Here is a 16473-nt window from a genome sequence, read left to right as displayed (position 1 = left end):
TTGACACATTTAAAATCAGATGGTTTTTGTCACATCACTTAATAAAGGTGTCAATCTCATTGTAGCAGACAAAAGGGTCCATGTCCTTATGCAAGAGGCTCACGATTGCTGTGCCATCTGCAAATTTAAAAATTGAATTATTGGGGTGTACTTTCCTGCAGTCATTAGTATAAATTGTAAAAAGTAATGGTGAAAGCACACGGCCTTGTGGAACTCCTGTATTACAGTGTTTGATATCTGATAATGTCTGATTAAGCTTCACTTGCTGTGTGCGGTTAGTTAAAAAAGAATAAAACCATTTTATAAGAATTACATTAACATTCATGTCCTTCGATTTCCTAAAAAGTAGGTGGGCTGAGCTAAAATCAATAAATAAAGTGCAAACATATGTTTTTGTGCTTTCCAGATGCTTAGAAACAAGGTGCAACATGCATAGAATGGCATCCTCAGTGCTACGCTCATGCTTATAGGCAAACTGACATGCTTCTAACATGGGCTGTACTTCAGTTTTAAGCAGTGACAAAACTAATCTTTCAAAACATTTTGCAATAATTGGGGTCAATGCTACAGGGCGAAAGTCATTGTTTTCTGTAGCATAAGGCTTTTTGGGCACTGGTATTATAATAGACCTCTTCCATAGAGCTGGGACAGTATTGGTGTCTAATGAATGCTGAAATATAGGACACCATGCTGGTGTCAGTTCCTCTGCACAGCTTTTGAGCAGAAAAGCCAGCAGTCCATCAGGGCCAGTGGATTTACCAGTTCTCACAGTACGGAGAAGACACTGGACACTAGGTGGATCCACTTCCAGCCAGTCGGTGGTACTGATTTCTGGTAGTGACTGCATCACTCCATCACACTCCTGAGAAAAGTTATCTTTGTCAAATCTCAAATAGAAATCATTCAACTCATTTGATCTTTGCTGTTCTTCCAAGGTAATAATTTGCTTTTTTGTAGGATTCATATTAACAGCTAGTTTCATTGTGTCCCAGAGTTTTTTAGTATTTGAAGTTAAGAGTCTTTGTTCCATTATTTGTCTGTATCATTCTCTTACTTTAATTAAGAGTTATTTCAGTTCCTTTTGAATTTCTATCAGACTTACTTTGTCTTTATTACAAAACGCTTGCTTTTTCCTATTTATGCACTCTTTGATTTCTTTAGTTATGTAGGGCTTGTTGTTAGGATAGATAATGACATCCTTCTTAGCTACCACATTATCAAGGCAGAATTTCATATACTCGTAGTCTGTAACCATGTCTGTGGCCTCATCAAGCTCTAAAGTGTGAAATATGGACCAGTCTGTACACAAGAAGCATCCTTTTAGTGCCTCAATTGAATCATCTGTCCAGACATTAACGGTCTTATGTACAGGTTTACATGATTTGAAGACTGATTTATATGAAGGAATCAAATGTATTATATTATGGTCCGAGTTAGACAGAGGAGGCTTTGGCTTTGCAGAGTATGCTCCCTTGATGTTACCATAGCACTTGTCCAATATCCTGTTATGTCTTGTGTGACAGTTTACATACTGTTCAAAGCCTGATAAAACAGACTGTGGCTTACAATGGTTGAAGTCACCTAGAAAAAAGATTGGTGCTCCCGGTGTGTGCTGTAGCTGTTCATGCGCGCACTCTGCAATGCGCGCGGCTGCTTTGCCTGCATTGCTGCTGGGGGGTATATAAACGGCACCTATAATGATGTTGCCAAACTCCCTTGGCAGATAGTGAGGTCTCATTGATACACAAAGCAGTTCTATATCTGGGGTGCATACTTTGTCTCTTATTGTACACTGTTTACACCATTTGCCACTCACATGTATGCACACACCCCCTCCGTTCTTCTTGCCGGACGCATCAGAACGGTCACTGCGCACCAGCGAAAAACCATCCAGATCCAGCAGAGCATCAGGGATTCCTTGGTGACACCATGTTTCGGTGAAAACCATCAGGTTGCCTTCCCGATATTCGAAACAGCTCTTTTGGTTCACATGGAGCTCGTCCATCTTGGGAATCAGTGACCGCATGTTACCCAGAATGATCAATGGCAGCGGTGGCTTGCTGACTCTCCGGCGGAGACATTCCCGGACGCCCCCTCGCCTCCCTCACTTCCACGGCGGCCGTGTACTAGTGTGCGTCGCTCAGACCACAGCTGGTAGTTGATCCGGTGGTGTAAACTGACGTGATCGGAGGGAAAGAAGTGCATCTCTGGTGTAGATGCGTCATAATCCTTGTTCCCACTGCGAAGCTGTTTGACAGGTACTGAGGACGAAAAGTTTGCTGATAATCAGCGCCAGCAGAAAAAGGTGCAGGCTAAACGCCATTGTGCGAGGCTACCTCCTGCCGGCTTCTGTCAACTGTCAAACTTCAAAGTTCATAAAGTGATCACCAAATGCCTGCTGTCTAAGGTAGCTCAGTCACAGTCTCAAGCACTTTCAGAATGGATTGTTATGGATAACATGAAACAATTACATTTAAAACCCTTACATTTAAAACAAACAGAAGCAATAGTAGCACAAGCCCGGGTCGCTACAGAGCAGCGCCACCAGTGCCGAATCAATCTGTCTGTTTTATTGACGGACACCAGCCTGCATGTCTTTGGATGTGGGAGGAAACCGGAGCACCCGGAGGAAACCCACGCAAACATGGGGAGAACATGCAAACTCCACACAGAAAGGCCACATGAATTGAACCCACGACCTTCTCGCTGTGAGGCAACAGTGCTAACCACTAAGCCACCGTGCTGCCCCTAGAGCGAAACATATGGGACAAAAATAAAATCAAAATCAAAAAGGTAAACAGAATCGAAATGCTCGGTACATGATGTCACTCAAACAAATAATGTACAGTGAGGAAAATAAGTATTTGAACACCCTGCGGTTTTGCAAGTTCTCCCACTTAGAAATCATGGAAGTGTCTGAAATTTTCATCTTAGGTGCATGTCCACTGTGAGAGACATAATCTAAAAAAAAAAAAAATCCGGAAATCACAATGTATGATTTTTTAATAATTTATTTGTATGTTACTGCTGCAAATAAGTATTTGAACACCTACCAACCAGCAAGAATTCTGGCTCACACAGACCTGTTAATTTTTCTTTAAGAAGCCCTCTTATTCTGCACTCTTTACCTGTATTAATTACACCTGTTTGAACTTGTTACCTGTATAAAAGACACCTGTTCGCACACTCAATCAATCACACTCCAACCTGTCCACCATAGCCAAGACCAAAGAGCTGTCTAAGGACACCAGGGACAAAACTGTAGTCCTGCACAAGGCTGGGATGGACTACAGGACAACAGGCAAGCAGCTTGGAAGAAGACAACAACTGTTATGATTATTTATTAGAAAGTGGAAGAAACACAAGATGACTGTCAATCTCCCTCGGTCTGGGATTCCATGCAAGATCTCACTTTGTGGGGTAAGGATGATTCTGAGAAAGCTCAGAACTACACAGGAGGACCTGGTCAATGACCTGAAGAGAGCTGGGACCACAGTCACAAAGATTACATTAGTAACACATGATGCTGTCATGGTTTATAATCCTGCAGGGCAGCAAGGTCCCCCTGCTCAAGCCAGCACATGTCCAGGCCCATTTGAAGTTCACCAGTGACCATCTGCATGATCCAGAGGAGGCATGGTAGAAGGCCATGTGGTCAGATGAGACCAGAATAGAGCTTTTTGGAATCAACTCCACTTACCATGTTTAGAGGATGAGAACAACCCCAACCGTGAAGCATGGGGGTGGAAACATCATACTCTGGGAGGGCTCTTCTGCAAAGGGGGCAGGGCGATTGCACCGTACTGAAGGGAGGATGGATGGGGTCATGTATTGCGAGATTTTGGCAAACAACCTTCTTCCCTCAGTAAGAGCATTGAAGATGGGTCATGGCTGGGTCTTCCAGCATGACAGTGACCCCAAACACACAGCCAGGGCAACTAAGGAGGGGCTCCGTAAGAAGCTTTACAAGGTCCTGGAGTGGCCTGGCCAGTCTCCAGACCTGAACTCAACAGAAAATCTTTGGAGGGAGCTGAAACTCCAAACCTGAAAGATCTAGAGAAGATCTGTATGGAGGAGTGGACCAAAATCCCTGCTGCAGTGTGTGAAAACCTGGTGAAAAACTACAAGAAACGTTTGACCTCTGTAATTGCAAACAAAGGCTACTGTACCAAATATTAACATTGATTTTCACAGGTGTTCAAATACTTATTTGCAGCAGTAACATACAAATAAATTATAAAAAAAATCATACATTGTTATTTCCGGATTTGTTTTAGATTATGTCTCTCACAGTGGACATGCACCAAAGATGAAAATTTCAAACCCCTCCATGATTTCGAAGTGGGAGAACTTGCAAAATCGCAGGGTGTTCAAATACTTATTTTCTTCACTGTATGTCATGAGACACACAATTCACCAATTAAATGACGAGGGTATTTAATTGGCCTATAAAATGTAATATGCTGTAAAACTGGGATGCCACTCAGCTTTTTGTGGTAAACATTAAGTGAAGAGTTGAAGGCTGTTGGTTAAATTTGAAGATTGCACATAAATAAGACACACTACGTACATGCAGCAATATGCGGTTGGAGATTGCGCCTCCTTTTCCTTCCTCTTTCGCTCGCTCGGGGATTTGACCAGCTGTCCTCTGAGAATGCTGGTGACGATAAACAGATGTAATTTCCCTGCTGAGTGTTCATTCAGCTGAACTGGTGCACTGTGACCATGTGATACCGATAATTTCTCATCCTCCTAAGTCAGCAAGAATAGTACACGTTTGTGTGTGTGCGTGCATGCATGAATACAATAAGTGCTTTTATTTTTTTACACTCATGTGAAAGGTGACAAGTGCAGCAACCCACACAAACACACAGACACACACAAAATAAAAGTTTCGAGGTCCAAGTGCTTAAAAGAAAATTGATGCCACATACACAAAATAACTTTTTTATTTTGTAAATATATTAAATTAGAAGGACCAACCACAGCATACAGCAGCTATTAAAAAATGACTCATCTTATTGGGCTTTCATGCAATTTTGTCTTATAACATCAAATTAATTTAAATTATTTAAATAATTTAAATAAAAAATGAAATGGTTTTTAATATTAAAATAAATCAAATGTCAACAACATGATCTAAATAAAATACAACAAAACAATAACTTATCCTGCAAAATCACACAGTTACATCGCTGATGTTATACGGCTTTCCCACATTCACGAATTCCCAAGATCTATAAACTGACCTGCCACAAACTACTTTCTAATCATACTTGACCATTTAGAACAAAAACAGCCCCACCCACATTATCTTGACAACATCATGATTATACACCAGCACAACACTGTGGCTACAAAAGCAGCAGTTTCATAAGCCATCGCCACAACCTCATCTTGACCTAACAAGTCACCTGCAAGAATCGCCATGACATGGAAAGACGTCAAATTGCAATGTCATGAATAAGATATGATGGTAGTAGGACATGTCCGGATGTGGAAAGATCCTGTTATCATGAAAATCCAACAATTTTTCAGTTAAGACATCACCTGTTGTATGGCTGGGGGGCCTGGCTGCCTTTTTGTTTCTGTCTTTTGTTTTTCCTTCCAGGTGGCTTGCATTTGGGACTGAGTGGCTGTGTTGCTGAGGTTATCAGGACCTCACCCTGATCACCTGCGGCTCGTCAGGACTCACAGCTGTGGTGCATCTATATGGATTGGAACATGGTGGCATTTAAGACTGGAGTATACAGTGTGTATTTGCCAGAGACTCGACCTTGTGACCAGACGGGTGAGATCGTCGTCTCGGGAGCCATCTCATCATCAGTGGATGCAGAGAACGTCCAGGGTTTGATGCACGGTCTGTGAAAGAGGAGGGGGTGAGGTCTCACGCTCGTCAGCACACTTCCTGAGGTACGTTAGATTTTGTGACTAACGTTTATACAGTCAGTAAATGTGGTGTCCCTCACACCTTATTATATTGAGCTGTACGTTAGTCATGTATCGGCTTCCACTGCAGTGGAGTTTTGTGAACTGGATGTTCCATGCCTGCAGGTTGGGAAGCTGATTAGTAATTAAGCCAGGAAGTGTTTGCTGTTTATGTACACCTTTGAGCGGTCTCTCTGTGTGTAGAGTGTGGACTCACATAATGGTTCCTTCTTTCACAGACTCGGTTTGTTGCGGCCACCTGGGGGGTGTCGGCGGGGTCCTTGGGTCCGAACGGCTTCTGGCTCCGGACCGTTAGCGCTGCTGGGAGCGCACGTATCACCACCACGCCAGACCGCACACTCTTTTGTTGTTTTGTATCACATCACTGTTATGTATTAAATTCAGTTAGCCTTTGTACCGTGCTCTGCTTATTTCATACTGGGTCCTTCAAACGCTGGTCGGTTCTCCGAGCTGCGTCCGACACATAACAGTAGTCTCTGGCCAAACATCACGGACCCAGTGGTAGCAGAGACGGTAACGCACCGGGAAGGCGGCAGCAGACGTTCAGTAGTTATCCGGATCAGTTGCGGGTGCTCTCCGCCCGGATGGTGCGTGTTTGAGACCCATTACTGAATACTGATTTGTGCTCTCTTGCAGCCGTGTTCCTGTGTTTGTGCCTTATCCGTGGGTCGTGGTGGAGTGTGACTGGTGACGGCTTCGCGTCACGCTCCGACCGGATAAGAGGTTTAAACGGGAGCTGCAAGAGTGTGTCTGTAATGGGTGCACGCGCACGGCGGAGCTCTGTGGCACGGGTCGCTGAGCTTCCTGTGTTACAGTTGTAGCCCCGTTTCCCCGGATAAAGATAACTACTGCGTCTGTTGTATCAGCTCCGGCGTTATTTAGTTGAGCACATTTGGGTTGTGTGTTGCACACAGCTGCGCACGGAGATGCAGCTCGTTTGTTTTTTGTCACCGAAGGGGTTTTTTTCTTTGTTAGCACTTTGGCTCCCTCTTTTGGTGACTAGTCACATTGCCGTTAAGCTCTTAAGTTGGAACAGGTGTGTTCGACTTGTTTGAGCTTAACGGTATGCGTCACTGATTTGTTTTGTGTTAGTTCATTTTGTGTGGGTGTTTTTTGAGTTGTTTTTTGTGTGGGATTTTATTTTTTGTTTTACACTATTTAGTGTCTGGGTCGTGACCCTGCAGTTCTGTCAAAAAAAAAAAAAAAAAAAAAAAAAAAGGACCCAAGCAACCTTATGTTAGTCTGTTAGTCTTTTTATTTCTTTCGGTTTCGCCTCCCAGAGTTTGATGGGACGGTCCCCTGGGGGGTCATGGGGGGGTAATTGGGTTGTTTTTTCTTTTTTTTTATTTTGTTTTTTGTTATGCCCTCTCTTCTCCTCTGACTCCAGCCGGGTGAGCCGTAGTGTCGGCGTTGCTGGGGTGGTGCAGTTTGGTTATACTGGGCGTTTCCCGGGTAACCTCTGCACCTGGGGGGGGGGGGGGTGTTTTTTGATTCCCTGTTCCACCTCCGGCTTCAGCACGCCTTTGGCCGTCTGCCATCGGCGTGGCTGAGGTTTGGGGCAGTGGGATATACCCGCAGCTAGTGGCTGGTGTAGAAGTCGGAGGAGTGGCGCCGGTTTGTGCTGTTTGCCATAACCGCTGTTCCACTCCTTCCGGTTGGCTTCTGGGGTATAGTCACGGTTGGTGACACTGGACGTGCTTCCAGTTTCCACTGCGCCAAGGGGGTGGGGTTGTTTTGTTTGTATGGTTTTTTTTTTTTTCCTCTCTTCTTGTTTTTCCCCCCAGTTTCCACCCTCAGGGTTTGACTGTGGTGTCCTCTGGGGGGGAAAGGGCTGTGGGTCCATCTAGCCATAGACGGCCGGGGCTGGGTCCGTTGGTCATGAGGGGAGGCGTCTCCTGGGGTTGACGAGTGGTCCTCTGGGAGGCGCTGGGAGTCCCCGTGGGTGACGTTGGATCCCAGAGGGACCTCGGCTGTGGTTATTACTCCTGGAGCTGGCGGGAAGTCCTCTGGGGGGTGTTGGTCCCTACATGTCATTTGGGGGGGGGGGGGGGGGTGTTGTTTTAGCGCTTTTATTTGTAAGCTTAAGTTTGGGGTTTTTCTTTTCTCCTCATCCCGGGGTTTGATAGGACGGTCCCCTGGGGAGGGGGGGGTGGTTTGGTTGTTTGTGTTTGTCTTTTTTGTTTTATGACTAATGACCGCACATGGTTGGATAAAGGCTGACCGCACAGGTTTAAGAACTCCTGGCCACACCTGTGCTAAGTGACTGACTGAAACAAAGGCAAGGATGCAGCCAGAGGAGAGGACATCAACCATTCTGTTGGAAGACGAATGCAGATGCGGTTTCCAGCCATGGTCCCTGGAGGGGGGTGTTTCTCCTGGGCCAGGTTTGTGTGGTCGCCGGGAGGCTTCCCGTGAGGGTGGGGTACTGTTGTATGGCTGGGGGGCCTGGCTGCCTTTTTGTTTCTGTCTTTTGTTTTTCCTTCCAGGTGGCTTGCATTTGGGACTGAGTGGCTGTGTTGCTGAGGTTATCAGGACCTCACCCTGATCACCTGCGGCTCGTCAGGACTCACAGCTGTGGTGCATCTATATGGATTGGAACATGGTGGCATTTAAGACTGGAGTATACAGTGTGTATTTGCCAGAGACTCAACCTTGTGACCAGACGTGTGAGATCGTCGTCTCGGGAGCCATCTCATCATCAGTGGATGCAGAGAACGTCCAGGGTTTGATGCACGGTCTGTGAAAGAGGAGGGGGTGAGGTCTCACGCTCGTCAGCACACTTCCTGAGGTACGTTAGATTTTGTGACTAACGTTTATACAGTCAGTAAATGTGGTGTCCCTCACACCTTATTATATTGAGCTGTACGTTAGTCATGTATCGGCTTCCACTGCAGTGGAGTTTTGTGAACTGGATGTTCCATGCCTGCAGGTTGGGAAGCTGATTAGTAATTAAGCCAGGAAGTGTTTGCTGTTTATGTACACCTTTGAGCGGTCTCTCTGTGTGTAGAGTGTGGACTCACATAATGGTTCCGTCTTTCACAGACTCGGTTTGTTGCGGCCACCTGGGGGGTGTCGGCGGGGTCCTTGGGTCCGAACGGCTTCTGGCTCCGGACCGTTAGCGCTGCTGGGAGCGCACCGTATCACCACCACGCCAGACCGCACACTCTTTTGTTGTTTTGTATCACATCACTGTTATGTATTAAATTCAGTTAGCCTTTGTACCGTGCTCTGCTTATTTCATACTGGGTCCTTCAAACGCTGGTCGGTTCTCCGAGCTGCGTCCGACACATAACATCACCTTCATCTAGATGTGATAGAATGTCAGCAATAATGACCACAAACTGTCACAGCATACACATGCAATGTCACAAATAAATTATGATGCCAGTACGTTATGCCATGATGTGTAAAGGCGTCAACAAGTCATCAATCGCCATGATACAGCCACAGCTTGTGCTTGTGATTCATAGGGGAAAGCACACCAAAATTTCCTATGTGTGTCACATTTTCATGATGCGGTGAAGTTTCAGTCACTATTTTTAACACTAATCCTAACCCTAGCCCTAAACACTACCCCAGCGGCTCCCCCGCGTCATGCCAAATTCTGTGATACTATCACAACATAATTCTGTAATACTGCCATGAAAATGTAACACATTTTGTGACTGTATCACAAAGTAAAAGATTGAACCACTTTTTGTGACGCCATCACGAACTTGGCGTGAGATCGGGTTGGGCATGCCATGTATTTGTATTATTATAAAATATGGATAACAATAATGAACAACTAGTGATGCTCCAGAATGTATCTGAAAAGGAAGAATATGTGCCAACATATGATCTTTGGCGGTTTCTGGGTGGTGTGTGGTGGACTTCGTAATGAGTTCCCAAGTTTGTTCCTGCTTCGTGGCCATTAATGTTCCTCATGTATCACTAGGAAGACTCATGAGTCAGGAAAGTGCTGTCACAAAACCGCTAGGATAATTGCCAGATGCATCAATACATCATCACGATGCACCACAATGAGATAAGACAGTGGAAAATTTTGACTGTTCAAAAACATAAAAAATAAATAATAATAATAAGATTCCTTGCATAGTAAGCCCTCTTATCCCATGAAAATACATTATAGCATGTTGTACTACAATGTGGTGCCTGATGTCAGCAGGACTCACCAAGTTTGACATCAACCTGCATCATGGAGTACATCATATTAAAACATTATGAATGGGGAAACCCCCTTTTACAGACAGTTAAACTTAACCAATCATAGAATATGTGCTGGAGTACAAATGGACATTCAGTGACTCATTGTTTTATATCCACCTCCTGACTTGTTTCAAACCAACAGGCTGTTAAAGTAATTATTTGTGTTATATTATATTATTATTATTATATTATATTTATATTTATTTTCATTTCATTCTGAGATTAAAACACATACATTATATATGTGTCTATCTCACGTCATTTAAAAAAAAAAAAAAACATCCAAAAAATAAGTAAAAATCCAAGGTGGTGAATACTTTTCATGAATGCACATCAAAAGCTTTAAGTGATGTCTACTTTTTACCTGCAGTGTATGGCTCCTGATTCTCCACACACATAAACTCTTTCCTCTCATACTTCGCTCGAATCCATTGTTCCCTCAGGATCCTAAAAAATATGTTGGCATTAGAAATTCAGCATTGACCGGATTTGATGTTTAACTTCATGCTTCTGCTCATCTGCAAGAAATTCATTCTTCATTTACAGCAATGTAAAACCTTCAGGCTAATATTCAACAAGATCTGACCGGAAGTGGACAAAAGTACTTTGCTAATCCCCTTCTTATTAGACTTTTTTTTTAGCAATCATCAAATGGATATGATTGCCATTTATTTAATTGTCTCTCAAATTATTATATTAAAAATGTAGCTTGTTTTCGTGTCTAAGCTTTTGTGACCTGATATGACAACAAAACATTAAAATCTGGTGAACTTTGGCGCACTAGTTCAATGCAAAAACAGTTTTGTTTAGTCTATGTAATATTCCATAGATGTGCCGGTCACCTGAGTGGATGATGGATTAGGAGCAAGTGTGAGTGCAAGTACAACAGACCACCTTTTAAGGAGTTGAAACGTCGGTTCTCGACTGCACCAGTTCTGGTGCAGCCTGACCCTGATCTCCAGTTTATAGTCAAAGTGGATGCCTCTGACTCAGGGATAGGAGCCGTGCTGTCCCAGAGTGGGGAGTCCGATAAGGTACTCCATCCTTGTGCCTACTATTCCCGCAGGTTGACCCCGGCTAAAAGGAACTATGACGTCGGCAATCGGGAACTTCTGGCGGTGAAAGAGGCTCTTGAGGAGTGGAGACACCTTCTGGAGGGAGCCATGGTTCCCTTCACGGTTTTCACGGACCATCAGAACCTGGAATACATCTGGACCGCCAAGCGTCTGAACCCCAGGCAAGCCCGTCACTGTTCTTTGGTCGGTTTGACTTCCAGATCACGTATCGCCCCGGGACTAAAAACCAATGGTCCGATGCACTGTCCCGGGTGCATGAAGAGGAAGTCAAGCCAGAGCTGTCGGATCCACCGGACACCATCATCCCCGAGTCCACTGTTGTCGCAACCCTCACCTGGGACGTGGAGAAGACCGTCCGGGAGGCCCTGACTCGACACCTGGACCCCGGAGATGGACCTGAAAACCGGCTGTACGTCCCACCAGAGGCCAGGGCTGCGGTCTTGGACTTCTGTCACGGTTCTAAGCTCTCCTGTCACCCAGGGGTGCAAAGAACCGTGGCAGTGGTCCGGCAGCGCTTCTGGTGGGTGTCGAAAAACCGACGTCCGGGAGTACGTCCAGGCCTGCACCACCTGTGCCAGGGGCAAGGCAGAACATAAGAAGGCAAAGGACTCCTCCAGCCGCTGCCGGTGCCTCGTCGCCCCTGGTCCCACATAGGCCTGGACTTCGTCATGGGTCTCCCTGCGTCCCAGGGTATGACGACCATCCTGACGATAGTGGACCGGTTCTCCAAGGTGGCCCACTTCGTGGCCCTCCCGAAGCTCCCGACGGCCTAGGAGACTGCAGACCTCCTGGTCCACCATGCCGTGCGTCTGCATGGTATCCCCACGAATGTAGTCTCGGATCGTGGTCCCCAGTTCTCCTCGCAAGTCTGGAGGAGTTTCTGTAGGGAACTGGGGGCCACCATGAGCCTCTCATCCGGGTACCACCCTCAGACCAATGGACAGGCAGAGCGGGCGAACCAAGACCTGGAGCAGGCCCTGCGGTGTGTCACCTCTGCATACCCGACGGCCTGGAGTCAACATCTGGCCTGGATCGAATATGCCCACAACAGTCAGGTCTCATCTGCCACCGGCCTCTCCCCCTTTGAGGCGTGTTTGGGGTACCAGCCCCCATTGTTTCCAGCTGTAGGGGGAGAGGTCGAGGTCCCCTCGGTCCAGGCCCACCTCAGAAGGTGCCGTCGGGTGTGGCGCACTGTCCGCTCTGCCCTTCTGAAAGCCCGGACGAGGGCTAAGGACCATGCAGACCGCCGGCGTATACCGGCCCCTGCATACCAGCCCGGAGGAGGTTTGGCTGTCAACCAAGGACATCCCTCTGCAGGTGGACTCCCAAAAACTGCAGGACAGATATATCGGACCTTTTCCAATCACCAAAGTCCTCAGTCCAGCCGCAGTGAAGCTGAGGCTTGCCAGCTTCACTTCGGATACATCCAGTTTTTCACGTGTCACGGATAAAACCATGTCACTCCTCCAACCTCTGCACTCCCGGACCAGCGCCGCCTCCTGCCCGGATCATCGATGGAGAGCCTGCATGGACCATCTGCGGGCTTCTGGACGTTCGTCGACGGGGCTGGGGATTCCAATATCTGGTGGACTGGGAGGGGTACGGATCCAAGGAACGCTCCTGGGTGAAGCGCAGCTTCATTCTGGACCCGGCCCTCCGGAGGCGCCGGTTGAGGGGGGGGTCCTGTTGTGTGTGCCGCCCGAAGAGGAGGTACTGCTGGCCCAACACCAGAGGGCGCCCTGCCTGTAGACGGGCTTCAGGCACCAGAGGGCGCAGTCACCACCAGGAGAACCAGGAACTCTGACAGCTGTCATCCATCACCTCATCATGCCAGCCATAAGAGCCTGGAGAAGACACCACACCTCTGCCGAGAAATCGTCTGAATCATTCAGGTAGACACTCAGCCGTACTATTCAGTTGTGACGTCCTTCACGTCTGTATTAGTAGTTAATTTGCCTTCTGAGTTTGCAGCTTCTCCACGGTCTGCCGAGTCGAAGGGAGTGGTAAGAGGTGGCGTTCTCCACTCTTCACTCTTATACTTGTGTAGTGGAGTCTGCACGGATAACCAGAGGAAATAGTGGGATTGGGAGGTGGTGTTTTCTCCCTTTATCAGGAATACTTAGCTGACTGTTTACTGGGTGTGTGCACACACACCCACTCTTGACTGTTTCTGTTTCCTGCCAGCAGTACCCGATCTGACAGCTGGAGATGGTGACCACCTGGTGACTCGGGACTTGGCGGCTCTGGAGTGTTCCAGATCCGTTGGCGGTGGAAATCGTGTGGGTCCCGACTCTTCTCTGGACAGGCGTCTCCTATCCTCGAGCCTGCCCACACGACACCAACTTTATAATTTACCTTAGTATTGCACTGTATCTGTATCCGTTGTGCACATTTCACAACATTAAAAGTGTTACTTCTTATTTCCATTGACCGTTCATTTACGCCCCCTGTTGTGGGTCCGTGTCATTACACTTTTCACAACAAGGCAATTAAAACAACCCTCATACTGCACTGTTATTTCTGTTTCAACCACAGGAACTTGGCATTTTTATCTCTGAGGGGTTTGTGGATGTTGGCCCTTTCTTCCAAAACTGATCACTGGATGCCTCAATGTTACTGAATGCGTCCACGTTTGCAATGATAACTACAGTGTTACAACAAACAAAACTCAGGGAAGCTTCTGAAAGTACTTTGTGACATGAAAAATTCAGGCTCGACTCTGCCACATGTCTTCTGGTAAACTTGCTGAAATTTCACATCTTCTTTTTAAGAATAGCTTTCTCTGTGAGTAGTGATATAACCACAAGTTCTTCAATGATTCCTGGACACACACACACACACACACACACACTCATCTTCAACCGCTTTGTCCATTTAAGGGTCGCGGGGGCTGGAGCTTATCCCAACAGTCACAGAGAGCGTTGCAGGACATGATGCCAATTTCTGGACATACGAGGTCTATTAGATACTAAACCGACCCTTTAATTTATTTTTTTAACTATATGGATTTGAATGACGTGCGATTACACCGCGTTTTTCACGCGTGTCGGTGACGTCATTTCCCTGTGGGCAGGCCTTGAGTGAGATGTGGTCCCGCCCTCTCGGCTGAATTCCTTTGTTTCACACGCTGCTCGAGACGGCGCGCATTGCTTTATCAAAATTTTTTCTGGACCTGTGAGGAATATCTGAGTGGACACTATTCGAGAAATTAAGCTGGTTTTCGGTGAAAAGTTTAACGGCTGATGAGAGATTATGGGGTGTTTCTGTCGGTGTAAGGACTTCCCACGCAGCAGGACGTCGTGCAGCGCTTCCAGGTGCCGTCGTCGGCCTGTTTCAACCTGAAAACATCCTAATTTAAGGCTTAATTCACCCAGGACGTCGTGAGAGAACAGAGAAGATTCAGAAGAGGCCGGCATGAGGACTTTATGCGGACATTCCACTGTTTAAGGACATTTTGTAATGAAAGACGTACGTGCAAATTTGCCGAGTCGCTTCCATGACGACTCGGCAAATCTGTGTGCGCCGCAACAGGAAAAACACCTCCGTGTTGAAAACCATTTGTAAAATTCAGGCGGCTTTTGATGGCTTTCAACAAGTGAGTAACTGAGAAATTGTTTAACAGCTTGGGCATGTTCCAACTTACCCGTTAAGGTTCCCAACGGAGGTGTTTTTCCTGTCGCGACCCCCCGCGGTCGGGTCCAGCCTGACATGCGACTCTGCCCGCACGTTCTTTCATTACAAAATGTCCGTTAACAATGGAATGTCCGAATAAACTCCTCATGCCGACTTCTTCTGAAACTTCTCTGTTCTCTGACGACTTCCTGGGTCAACAGAGCCAGAAATGTGGAAGTTTTCAACTAGAAATGGCGAGACGCTGCCGCCTCGAAGCACAGATCGCCGTCAGGCGCCGTGGGCTGTCCTTAAAGCGACACTACCAGACCAAAATCTCTCATCAGCCGTTAAAATTTTTACCGAAAACCAGCTGAATTTATCGAATGGTGTCCACTCAGTTGTGCCTTACAGTTTTGAAAAAAATTTGATCAAACAAAGCAGCAGTCTCTGAGCCATTCCTAAACAATGAAAAAATCGACGAGAGGGTGGGCGACTCCTCACTCAAAGACTGCCCACAGGCGAATGACGTAACCGACAGGCGTGAAAAAACTCTCGCATGCCCACGAGGGTTCAAGCATGTCTGATGTAATCACACGTGATTCAAATCCATATGGTTTTTGAAAAAAATAATAAGGTCGGATACTTTTCTAATAGACCTCGTATATTCTACAAATTCAGTGTGTAGACAGAAAGAAATTCAAATAATTTCAATAATTATTAGCCAAATCAGAAAAAAAGATGGGAGAATAAACTAAAGAGTGATACACATTTACTCAACTAAAAGCATCTCTAGCATGGCATAAGACTGCAAAAGAAGGGCTGGGCAATAAAAGAATCATGATAACGTATCACGATAAAACTTGTCGATATCGACAACGAGGCTTGGACATTTATACCCAATATGGAGAACTGTAAAAGACTATTTATTACACAGCAGAAACAAATGTGAGAACATCTGCAGTTTTAAGTTGTATTTCCTGCCACAAAGTGTTGCTTGAGCTATGGTGATAACACTCAAAAAAATTACTCATTGGATGAACTCAATTCAATTATGAGCCGGATTTCCATCTAGTATATATGTTGCCCCAACTCAAATAAAGCACATCCATTAAAGATAATTAAATTAAATTTAGTTGGGACTACATTAGGCATGTGACTCTCATCACTGACAACAATTCGATATGCATCTCGATACACTACCGATACACTACTCGATACACATAACGATGCTGATGATACGATGCAATACGAATTCTCCCCGTTCCCGATTCGATGCTATTTGATATGTATTTGATGGTGATTCAATTCCTCACAATGCAATACAATGCAATTTGGTGCAATACAATTAGGGATGGGTATTCATATGTGGTTCATTAGAATTTATCAATCTCGATGCCATTATCGATTCCGCATATTGACCCAATTCTTTATCCTTCTTTATTCCCTTGAATTTTCTGTGTACTAAAAGTAGGCTTTACAGGTTTTCTATGTCAACAAAATTTTATTGAGTCTTAAAGTAAATAAATATGAAATTGGTCACTGGATCCTTGATCTCTGGACATAAATAAAAATCAATCAAATCTGTACATGGTCACTAAATCCTTGATGTACATGATGGATCGTAGAT

General features: G+C 45.7%; 1 protein-coding gene across 1 annotated transcript in view; it reads right to left on the bottom strand.

The window, feature by feature from the left end:
- LOC117527467 (arf-GAP with dual PH domain-containing protein 1-like) overlaps nucleotides 1-16473 on the bottom strand; it is a 58289-nt gene that overhangs the window by 17742 nt on the left and 24074 nt on the right. The window contains exon 4 of the mRNA XM_034189824.1: nucleotides 10523-10605. Coding sequence (XP_034045715.1) covers nucleotides 10523-10605 — 83 coding nt within the window. The remainder of the gene's footprint in view (nucleotides 1-10522; nucleotides 10606-16473) is intronic.

This window comes from Thalassophryne amazonica, chromosome 16 (genome assembly GCF_902500255.1).
Source record: "Thalassophryne amazonica chromosome 16, fThaAma1.1, whole genome shotgun sequence".
Taxonomy (NCBI): Eukaryota; Metazoa; Chordata; class Actinopteri; order Batrachoidiformes; family Batrachoididae; genus Thalassophryne; species Thalassophryne amazonica.
Note: the sequence above shows the minus strand (reverse complement) of the source record. Positions and strands in the feature narration are given on the sequence as shown.